Here is an 11661-nt window from a genome sequence, read left to right on the forward strand (position 1 = left end):
GTCAGTGTATAAATATACATAAATAGTATCAGTGAAATTTTCTCATCTGGGTTGACAACCTTCCCTCCAAAGTCATGGACCATCTAACAAAAACTTCAACACCTGACCTGAGAGCCCCTCTCTGAGTTGTTCACCATTGTCCAAGAGACTCCCAAATTAGTACAGGCTACGGCTGTGGCCCTTGGTCACCCAGAGGTGGAAGGTAAATCCCTACTGAAGACATCCATGCACTTCAGACACAGGACCAACAGGACCCAAGCTGAATCTGACCTGAAGGTCTCCTCCCTTAGGACTAGTTCTTTGTCTTTTGTTCTTTTGGGGGGGGCAGGGGAGGGTTTCGAGACAGGGTTTCTCTGTGGACTCCTGCCTGTCCTGGAACTCACTCTGTAGACCAGGATAGCCTTGAACTCAGAAATCCGCCTACTTCTGCCTCCCAAGTGCTGGGATTACAGGTGTAATCCCGCCTGGCCTTAGGATGGTTCTGATGGCAGCAGATGTCATGTAAGCTTCCAAGGGAGGGAAACCACCCAGCCATGTCAAAGCAGACAAGTGACACAGTACCCCTAGTGACACACACCCTTAGCAGTACCCAACAGCTCTCCAACTAGACTTAAGGCCCCCTCAGCAAGAAGAAAAACAGAAACCCAGCCAACCATCCAAGGCTAGGGAAGGAGGAAAACCTACAACTACCACTTTCTTAAACCAGCGTAATCCCTAAATAACTCTAAACATGTATCCTCATAACCACAGGTAAGTGCAATGCTCACCTTCCTCAAGAAAACTTCTATTTACAACAGAGAACTGCATTACAGAAGACTTCAATCAACCAAAATGCGGAGTCAATCAGAATGATCGATCTACAATTCTGGACCTTCAGAGATCACCGTGGAAGAAAGTCTGGGGAGCAGAATGACTGTAAGGGCCAGAGGAACAAGGAGTTTGCTGTGAAGTAGTGTCTCCTAGAGATGTCAGGAAACCGACACCCGGGGAGGCTCACCCACACGGCTCCCTGACAGAACTTGAGCAAGGATAACACCAGCAGACTTGCTAATGCTGAAGAGGGAAAGCTCACAAGACCTCGACCCCAGACACCCCCCACCCCAAAAAAGAACCATAGGTAACTAAGGCTGAGTGGGACAGTCTTCCCAAGGAAGAGCCCCCAATGGGTTATCCAATACCAAGTGGCCAGCCCTGATATCAGGGGTGTATTTGTGAATGTGTGTGTGTGTAACATTACACAGGCTAAGCAGGTTATATTTATGTATTTGGGGATAAACACAGACACAGACGTGTGCACACACACACAAAAAAAAAAAAAGAAAGAAAAGAAAAGAAAAAAAGAGTCCATGAATTTGAGAGAGGGGTGGCAGCAAATGGGGGGGGGGAGGTGTACAGAGGGAGGAAAGAGAAGCAAGAAATGAAAAAATGCAAAACCTCGACTTTTTATTATTTAAAAACAAACAAACAAAAAAAGCCAAACAGCCCAGGGAGCTGCAGCCTGCCAGGTGAGTCCGCAAACAATCAGACCCAGCAGGGCCTGCAGAGGAAGGAGGGCGGCCAAGCGAGGGATCCGGTTGCAGTAGAAGAGAAGGGCTGGTTTAGACATAAACAGAGGTGGAAGCGTCAGGGCCCAGGTCTTGCTGTGTCCCTCCACAGCGGGACCTGCCTCTCTTCCCTCTCTCGAGTCACTCCCTTCAGGCTCCTCCTCTGTGGCTCCTGTGAGCTGCTCTCCTACAAGTGATTTCTACACTAGGAAATCGAGGTGACAAAATGTATCACCTACCAAATTATCATAAGAAAGCAAAGGCTGATGAGCCAATCTAAATATGCAGGAGGCTGCTCTCCAAAGTGACCCAGGAGGAAGTCAGGCACCAGGGGGTTCTGCTCTCTCCTGGACCCTCTCCATAACTCCACACTCACAGGGTATTTATACACAGTATTCTATGAGCATCATGGAGACAAGGTGAACTTGAACTTGAAACCAATCAAACTGGCTTCCCCACTGTTCAAACTTTTTGACATTAGCAACTTCCTAAGCAACTGGTAGGGACCCCAGTGCTGGCTGTGAACAGTGCAGGCCAGAGCAAGTGCCCAGCCAAAGTGTCCTTTCCTCTTTTCCACTCAAAATGGGATCCCTGAACTGCAGACCTTAGAAACACAGGTGCCCAGGCGCACCCCAGCCCTTCGGAACCAGAGACGAGGTTGCCATCTGTTTTTGCAAGTCCTCAATGTCATTTGCTTACCCACTTAAATTTGAGAACCTCTGAGTGACAGTCTCCATGACATCAGTGACACAGCCTGTCACTCATTAATCCCTCTGGGTCAGTCTGATTCTCTGAATTTAACCAGCTCCTGGCAGAAAGAACCACCAACTTTACAACCACTGATTTGGAAAAGCCCCCAAATCTATCAAGCTTCTCCTTCCCCACAACACTACACACACACACACACACACACACACAGAGTCATGTTGTTTTAGCCCTATGAAGCTAAGCATCTACATCCAAAACTTACCCAGACCCAACTTCCATGCTCTGGACAAGATTTCACTTCTACAGGAGGATAACTCAGTTCACACCCCCAGTGAGGCTCAAAAGGAAATGGCCACCCACTGCCCACTGCAGGGCATCTTCAAGCGCAGATGCTGAGGCGCCAAAGCACCAAGGACTCAAATGTAAGCGCGGCCTGAGACCTGCCCTTGGGAGCTCCCAGCTCTCCAGGCCAGAAGCAGGAAGGTGGCTGAGCCGAGGGCAGCTGGCACGGGAACAGGAAGGTCTCTACTCCAGGGTGCAAGGCCAACTAAGGGGAACACTGCCCTGCACCAGGCTTCAAGGTGTCTCTGCAAAGGGGTATCCATGGCACACCTACAAGCCACCAGATTGTGCGAGCTTCCAGCGCTGGCTGGGCATAAGGTTTCAATAGGAAGCAACAGCTGGCAACAACAGCTTCCAAAGGAGATGGTGAAACTACCTCCTCTGAATAAACCTGTAAATACACCTGTAATACCAGCAGCAGGCAGCTGGAAGCCAAGGAAGAGGTCACCCACCCATGGCAGCAGGAAGAAACTCTTCCCTACACAGACACACCTGCAGCAACCACATTAAACAAACTCTTACCAAGTTTACTGCAGTAACTCTACAGTGAACAAGGTGCCTTAGGTACTTGGGGCATCCTCAACCCTGCCTCTCCCTGGGTCAGGCCTAGGACAGACAGGTATGGGAACTGCACAGGGTAGGGGCTCCAACTCTACCTCCACAGCTCACCTCAGACAACCTACTGGGTTGCAGGGCCGTGCCGGCAAACACTTTCTTCCGAGATTGAAACATCCCATCCTGCAGGTAAACTCTTTTAAACAGGAAGGGGAACAACTCGAAATAGCTCTAAAAAGTCCCTGAAACTGACCAGACTCACTAGGCCCTCCCTGCCTCCCTCCCAGAGTAAGCAATAAAAAGCTGGAGAGTTCCTCTCTGACAAACCGAGCTGCAAAGAAGACTCTGAGACCAGACCAGCTGCCTGGAGAAACAAACTAGTGGAGCTGCTCAGAAGAGGTTGGGACCAACTGAGTGACTCGGGACGGACACTCTCCGACCTGCTGAGCTGCCCTGGGCTGTGCAGTGTGCTCCAGGTTCCCAGCTTTAGTGGGCCATGCTGGGGTGTGCTTTGGTGATACAGCTGTCTTTGTGTCATTTCTGCTCCTATAAAGGCCCCTCACCCACATGACTGCAAGTAACCCCAGTAAGACTCACTGGTTCAAGTTGGACTTTGGTGGGATAGCTTTACTTTGGTCTGTCATGGGATGGATCCCTTTCGGCAGTGAGTGTGTGAAAAAGGAAAGCTTTTGTCATACAGCAGGACAGTAGCCATGTTTTGGGATGGTTACCACACGATGAACTGGCAGGCATAACATGGGTTAAGTACCCAACACTCCAAAGGGCACAGATGTTCAACAACACAGATGCATCATGGGACTGAGCAGACTCCCTGCTATCTCCAAATGCTGGGGCTTAGATGCCATCAGAGAGCTGTCAAACTTGCACACACATTTGCATATACCCTTAAGAGGACATGAAAGGACCACGCCCTTCCCCCTCCAGTCTACTGAGGTGGACCAGGGCAGAACATAGGTATACAGATCAGCCACCTAGTGAGGATAGCAACATGAACACTGACGGAGGTGGGGAGGTGTTTCTACTTCAGAGACTTGGTTAGATTTCCCAGCAGTGCCTGGTGTACCTGGGCTGCTGTACCTTAGGTGCGCACGCGCGCGCGCGCGCACACACTCACACAGAGAGAGAGAGAGAGAGAGAGAGAGAGAGAGAGAGAGAGAGAGAGAGAGAGAGAGAGATCCTGGCTCTGCTGCTGCTGGCGAGAGAGGCAGTGGCTGGTACACCTCAACCCATCCTCGACTAGCCAGAGGGAAAGCTTACGAAGGAGGCTTGATGGAGGTGAGGCAGGTCCCAGGCTCACTTCTGGCCAGGGGATAGCACATGCTACATCCCACAGCAGACCACGCCCCTGCAAGACACCCCCAGCAATCTGCAGGGCTCAGTGTGAAACTGATCATTAATGTTTCCTTAAATTGAAAAGATTCAGGAGTCAAGAAGATTCTCAGAGTAAGAAAAAAAACTGGAAAAAAAAAGTTTTGTTTTGTTTTGTTTTTTAAGGTAGTGTTTTAAACAGAGTTGAAGATGAAAATCGCATGTGTCCCAGGCCTACAGACAGTCTCCTCAACATACTGTTATATGGAGATTTCAGTGGGCTCTTACAACCATTTTTTCTGTCTTTATTTTCCAAGGACGCCAAAATTGACTCACTGAGACATGAGCAGCAACCGAGACATCTTCCTCTTTCCCAAGGCTGTTCCTCACCCCAAGAGCAGACACTCATAGATGCCGGAGAGCAGCGAGGGCTTTTCTGGTTTTTATAATCTTATTCTTTTTCTTTTATTTATTTATTTATTTATTTATTTATTTATTTATTTATTTATTTGATTGGACATTTTCTTTGTTTGCAGTGAGAGCTTTTTTATTTTTTATAATCTTATTCTTTTTCTTTTATCTATTTATTTATTTATTTATTTGACTGGATATTTATTTATTTATTTGATTGGATATTTTCTTTGTTTATATTTCAAATATTTTCCCCTTTCCAGGTCTCCCCTTAGGAAACCCTCTATCCCATCCCCCATCCCCCTGCCTCTATGAGGGTGCTCCCCCATCCACCCACCCACTCCTGTCCTCCTACACTGGGGCATCAAACATCCTCAAGCCTGAGGGCCTCTCCTCCCACTGATGTCCAACAAGGCCATCCTCTGCCACAAATGCCGCCAGCTCCACATGTATTCTTTTGTGGGTGGTCCAGTCCCCGGTAGCTCTGGGGAGTCTGACCTGTTGACACTGTTGCTCCCTCCATGGGGCTGCAAAACCCCTCAGCTCCTTCAGTCCCTTCTCCAACTCCTCCATTGAGGTCCCTTCTCCAACTCCTCCACTGTGGCAGAGCCAAATGCTGGTATGCAATGTCAACACAGAAACTGTTTCTTCAAAAGCTCCCTGAGGCTGAAAAGCCCCTGTCATGACAATCCAAAGACCTTGATAAGGGGGCCACAGATGAGAGAAAGTCTAACTAGATAGCTTGGGAAATGACAGGTTTGGTTTTGTGAGACAACTGATTTTTTTTTTTAAATATTTCCAATGATATGCATACCCTTTCCTAAAAGATTCATGTTTTATAATTTCTCATGTTCATTCTTAGTCACATCAGAAGAAGACACCTGAGTGTGTCTCTAACAGGGATGGGGGTCTCACTTTGGTAACTGTGGTGGTCCTGCACGGACTCTAGTCATGGTCTCCAAGCTTGTGTCACCTTGTACCACCAAGGCAATGCCTTCCCAGGTCAGCATCAATGAAGACACAACTATCCAAATTTGGTGTATGTACGTGTTGTATCTTGTGCCTGCATACATCTGTGTCTGCAGGGATCCACGTTTTTGGTTGGGCCAAAGAGGGCATCAGATCCCCTTGGAGCTGGAGTTACAGGCAGCTACCAGACGTGGATGCTGGGACCTGAACTTAAATGCCATGGAAGAGTAGCACTGTTCTTAATCACTGGCCCATCTCTCCAGCCCCCCCCAAGAGTTACTGATTAGTGGGATACCACAGACTCCTAAATAGACACTCCTTAAAGTCTATTGGTATCATTCATTAACATCTAAGGTTGACAAGAAGGTCCTATAGCTGATGATACCACACACATAAGACATGAAGAAATCAAGCTGGTATTGACCTTGGGGTTTCATCCCCACTGGCTAGCATTCAGTGCTGGAAGGTTCTAGCTATGCTACCAAGAATTAAAAGTATTTGAAGGTTTTACCCAGCTGTGAATCCCACAAGCTATAACAATGATTGGCCTGGCAAGATATATCCACTGGCATATGGCAATATATGTGTTAGTGGCACAAATGTTAGAGGAGTAACCAACCACTTTCCGGTTGGAGTTAAATCCTGTTCTATAAGACACACTCTATGTCTGGTATTGCTAACTTGCCAAAAACTCATGTCCTGCTAGGTTACAGGCCCTAGGGGAGAACCTAATACTACTTATTATTCTCCTACATGGACATAGTAACAAACTGCACCTTAAATTAATCTTTATATCCTTAGATTAGTGCATCTCTCAAGCCTCATCAGAGAAGCTTCTTTCTGCAGGAAAGATTCTGAGACACCCACAGCCGGGCAATATGCAGAGCATAAGAAACTGGCAAGTGCCCAGCTCCAAATGGACACCTGTAACACTCGCTCCCTCTCACCAAGGCACAGGGATCCTTGCAGAGGAGGGCTCCGAAAGATGATAGCGGATGTTGACACTGAAGCAGGATTTGCTGGCCATGACAGTACTGTGCACATGAAGAAAAGCCAGCCGTGACAGTGTTCACAAGACCAAGGCTGCCAAAATCAAAGCACAGGCAGAGAAGGGCTTGCCCCTGGCTGAGGAGTTCCTGGCACATAATGACTGCTTCGGGGAGGAAGAGTCAGTTGTCTTCAAGGATGTGGCCCCTAAAAGAGCAATCCATGCTCCAGTGGAAAATTCGACACCTATGCACATATACACAGCAACAGTAAACAGACTCTGTGGGTTGCTAAACGGCAGCGAGAGGAAGCTCGTGAAGTTGGGAGGGGAAATGGGAAGTGACTGGGAGGTAGAGATGATCAAAACACACACATGAATGTGTGAGGGTCTCAGTAAAAAAGGTTAGTTCTCTTCTCACCCAAGACCATCATGCTACCCCAACTCAGCCACCCTCCCACCATGCCAAACATCACAGGAGCAGATGACAGACCTGCCGGTATCTTAAAACTGACACGGACAGGTCATTCCGTTATGACCCATGAATTAGGGTTTAATTACAAGGGGCAGGGTGAGGTTCTCAAACAGTGATGCTTTGGGAAGACAGAGACCCAGGGCCCGAATGACCCCTTAGTTCAGAGGTCATGACCCCTCCCATATCTCCACCTTGTCCTCTATAAGATGAGGCTGTTGTGAAAACCAAAACATCTGTCCTCCAGTTCCCCACAAATGTGCAGTGTACCACTGTAGACAAGGGCACAAAGAACAGAGGTAGATACCACTGCTTCTCCGCACTCACTGAATTTACTACTTGGCACAATCTAGGCATTCCTAGTCCTAACCAAAATAATAGCATTATCAGAGTTTCCAGCAAGAGCCATCCAGTAGCTCGGGTTTCACTAAAAATGGCAAAGGTTACAACAAAAAGGGGACTTGGACTCATATTATTAAGGTGAGTATTCAGCTATCAAGAAGAGATCATTGCAGAAGGACAATTAAAAAAAAACTAAAGAAAGAAAGAACATCCTCTTGCTAACAAGACATAGAGTGTAGCTTTAAGAATGGGAAATGAGTCACTCTCAGCTGGAGGTCTTTCTCTCCTCCAGAGCAAGGAGCTCCAGTCAGGTGCATTCCATTCCTGGCATCCACTTTCAAAGGGTTTCATCAGACTTCTGTATATGCAGCCAGAGAGCTGAGCAGCCTTCTGAGGGAAACACGAGAACCTTTCAGCACTTCTGACAGGGACCCACACTTTAGAGGAACCCATCAGCTCTATCTCCCCACCATTAGCTGGGGGGGAGGGGGAGGGTATGAGGGGAGACAGTGTCCTCCTCAATACCACAAGACTCCATGCCACACAGAAGAAGCCCTGCCTCTTACTGAGTCTGGAAGCATCTGAAGCCACCACAGGCAGCCATGAACACTCGGGGCCCTCATAGGGACGGAGCTTGCTTGGATCCTCCCCTAGAATTACAGTACGTCAGTCTTCCAGCCTGCCTGAGTCGTGGTTCAGGCACATGAGGCTGCCAAATGCCAAGAGGATCAGCAACAGAGCCTCCACCATCTCCATCCAAGCAGCCAAGTTTTAAACCCAAACACTTGAGGGTTAGAAGTTCAGACTGCACGGAGCCAAGCTTTCCTGGGGGCAGAGGCCTTCTCCTGAGAGGGAGAGGAGCCCAGGGCAGTACCTGCACCTGTTTCTGAACACACTCCCGCTGGACTTGGAAGGTTCCCATGGTACTCAACAGAGGACTCAGCAGCCTTTGGCAGGCGCAGGATTATACTAGGACAAGCCACCTGCAGGCCTTTTACTGTCACTGGCCAACAGCAACTCAAGAGGACAGGCTGCTAATCCACTGGCTGAACTATGACATGTTACCCACTTAGATGCCACCTGCTCCCCCAGGTAAGTGGTGGCAGGCCCGGAGGAACAACCCAAGGAAACAGTTCAGGCACCTAGCAGGGGAGAAACGGGAGCCATTGGTAATCCAATTAGAACACAGCCAAGGCAAAGCCCCCAGCTCCATCCTCCCCTGCAGGGATACTGCTCTGCCTGACACTGGGGAGTCAGAACAGTGTTCGGTACCAACCCAGGCTTACAGGCAGCAGGATCATCCACTTTCCCCCTTCTTGGGTGGCTCCCAAGTGGCAGGTGTATTAAAATGTCCCCTTCAGCAATAGAGTAGCAAGGTATCCTGCCTCCCTAGAAGGGTTATAATTTGCCTCAGGACTTTAGTACAAAACGGCCAGCGTTTTCACAACGCCAGGCCGATCAGCAGCACTGGGACAAGATGCTGCCTGAGTCCCATTGGCTTTCTACATGTGCCAAATCCAAATGCCTCCCCTGTACCCGCGAACTTGGGGGGGGGGGGGCGGGGAGGGGAGGGAGAGGAGACAGCCATGAAGCAACTGAATAAGCTGGCCGGAACAGCACCTCCAGCAGCAGCGCTTCTCAAAACACATCTTCAACGTCCATGGAAGACGCTCAGGCCGGGCCTGATAACCTGTCATGGAGCGAGTGGCGCCATCCCAAGCAGCTGCCCCCAGGCGTCTGCTGGGCCCGGACGGGACACGCCAGCGGCCCAGTACTCAGCGGCACCGTGCCACTTTCTCACAGGAGAGACTCCATTGTCCATTATCAAATGAACGCTGACAATCCATCTTCCCTGGCAGACTGGCCGGCCTTGCGGGACAAGAGGCACCGCAGTGCTCTCTCTCTCCGCCGGGCAACCGCGTGTATACACACGCAAGCACACACACGCGCGCACACCCCGCCGCGCCAGGGGCGCCCGCTCCCCCGCGCTTTCCAGAAGCCCAGGGCGGCCTGGCCCTCACCTTCGATGGCGATGACGTGCTCCCGGATCTGGTTCTGCAGCACCGGCTCCTCCACGCGCTCCAGCAGCTCGTAGATGGAGTAGATGTTGGGGTGGACCGACTCGAAGCGCTGGATCTCGGCCCGGATGGCAGCCGAGTTGGCCAGCTGCTGCTGGTAGTTCATGGTGCAGGCGCGGCGCCCAAAGCCGCGCGCCCCCCGTCGCCGCCGCCCCGCGCCCCGGAGCCCCGCGGGCCACCGAGACCCGGGGCGCCGCAGCCCCCGGGGAGCACGGAGCCGAGGAGGCGCAAAAAAAGAAAGCTGACGGTGAAGCAGTAGAGGGGCTCAGTTCATGGCAGGGACCAGCGTCCCGGGTCAGCGGGCCGTCCAGGGAGACCGCGGCGCCATGGAGCGCGGCCGGCCGCGGAGGAGGCTCGCTCGGGCGCCTTCCCGCGCCGCAGCCGCCCGCACCCCTACGCGCCGGCCGGCCGAGCAGCCATTAAAGCGCAGGCAGCGCGGCGCTGAGAGCGCCGGGGCCAAGGCCCCCGGTCAGTGGCCGCTCTGCTCTGGGGCGCACGGCTGCGGCTGGGTCCGCGCGCTTGTGAATGCCGCGCTGCCGCGCGCTCCGGGGCCCTCAGCTGCCCTGTGCCGTCCGCCGAGCAGGGACCGAGCTGTGGGAGCCTTGCCAGCCGCGGAGACCGCTCCGAGCGCCGCCCGCCGCTGCCCGGCCAGCCCCCTCCCTGGCACGCAGGGCTCTGGCCCACGTCGGCCCCGCCCCCGCCCGCGCTCACCGCCCTCCGGCCGCCGCTGCGTCCTCCGCGGCGCTTCCCAGCGCGCCGGATCCCGGGGAATTGCGCCAGACCCCGCCCCGCGCTGCCTCTGGGCTTGCTGGGACTTGTAGTCCATTACGCCGGCTGGCCCGCGCGCGTGGGGTGCACTCTGCGCTCGCGTTGCAGCGCACTGGGCGGGCCCCACGGGACGTCCGGACGCCGCTTCAGCTGGCGGATCTGCGTGCTGAGCGCCCTGGGCGCTGTCGGTTAACCCTACTGCCCCGTGCCAGACCGCGCGCCCCGGTACCGGGAAGGTGGCGCGCGAGCCCGCCCGCGAGCCCGCGCTTTTGTTTGTTTGCCAGTAGAGCGCTTAAGGAACCTCTGCGACGCGCGTGGTCCCCTCCCCCGTCTAGCAACTTTCTGCCTCCTTTTCTGAACCCAGCAAGAGAGTTACCTCCCTTCCCGTGGGATACACAGGAGTCCAATGCTTCATCAATAAACTAAACTTGAGGCTGAGATGGTAGGTGGGACGGGATTTTACAGGGACTTCTAGGCTTTTCTACGAAAATGTTGCACAACTAAGTTGTAGCTTCCAAGCCGCAGCCCTTCGAGCGCCCGTCACTAACCCCACTTTAGCTCAGTCCAGGAGCCCATGAAACTGGACCGCACTGCACCTAAGAGCTCGTCCCAACGACTCCAAGTGAATTAAATTGTTGTAGATTTCCAAGGACCCAGGGTGAGTCCGAGGATCTGAAGGTCCTGGGTCTATGCATTATGGCAGAGTCCTGTCTCGCCATGCAGGGATGTTTCATAAACAGCCCCACATTCCTGATTCAAATGTCCCGTGCCTTACCTGGTTCAAATGCAAGCCAATGGACAGCCCAGGGACCCAGGGAGACAAGCTCTTGGCTCTTGGAACTCTTCCCGGTTCTGGTATTTTTCAGGTGGGTGTACAGTTCAACCTTCCTTGTCCCTAAAACAGCAGAGGCCCTGGCTTGTTCTGTGCCTTGTTCTGACTTTGCCCTTAGAGTGACAATAATAGAGATGCAGGTATGTGGGTTCATTTTACTGTAAGCAATTTCTCCCTACTCCACCTTGAAACCCCAACTCTCTGTGAAATAGTTCCAGGACTCCCCTACTTTATATCTGGCTTCTCCATCTCTTTTGGGGTTCCTTTGTTCTCCCCTAAGATTTAAATATGGATGTCCCTGAGACTTGTCCTTAGACCTGTTTTGT

The 11661-nt window shown here is 51.8% G+C and overlaps 1 protein-coding gene across 3 annotated transcripts in view; it reads right to left on the bottom strand.

The window, feature by feature from the left end:
* The window catches only part of Agap1 (ArfGAP with GTPase domain, ankyrin repeat and PH domain 1), a 432542-nt gene extending 422640 nt beyond the window's left edge, over positions 1-9902 (bottom strand). For all 3 annotated transcript variants that reach the window (XM_052192070.1, XM_052192071.1, XM_052192067.1), the window contains exon 1: positions 9679-9902. In XM_052192070.1, coding sequence (XP_052048030.1) covers positions 9679-9841 — 163 coding nt within the window. In that variant the 5' untranslated portion in view covers positions 9842-9902. The remainder of the gene's footprint in view (positions 1-9678) is intronic.
* Positions 9903-11661: the final 1759 nt, after the last annotated feature.

Source organism: Apodemus sylvaticus, chromosome 9 (genome assembly GCF_947179515.1).
Source record: "Apodemus sylvaticus chromosome 9, mApoSyl1.1, whole genome shotgun sequence".
Classification (NCBI taxonomy): Eukaryota; Metazoa; Chordata; class Mammalia; order Rodentia; family Muridae; genus Apodemus; species Apodemus sylvaticus.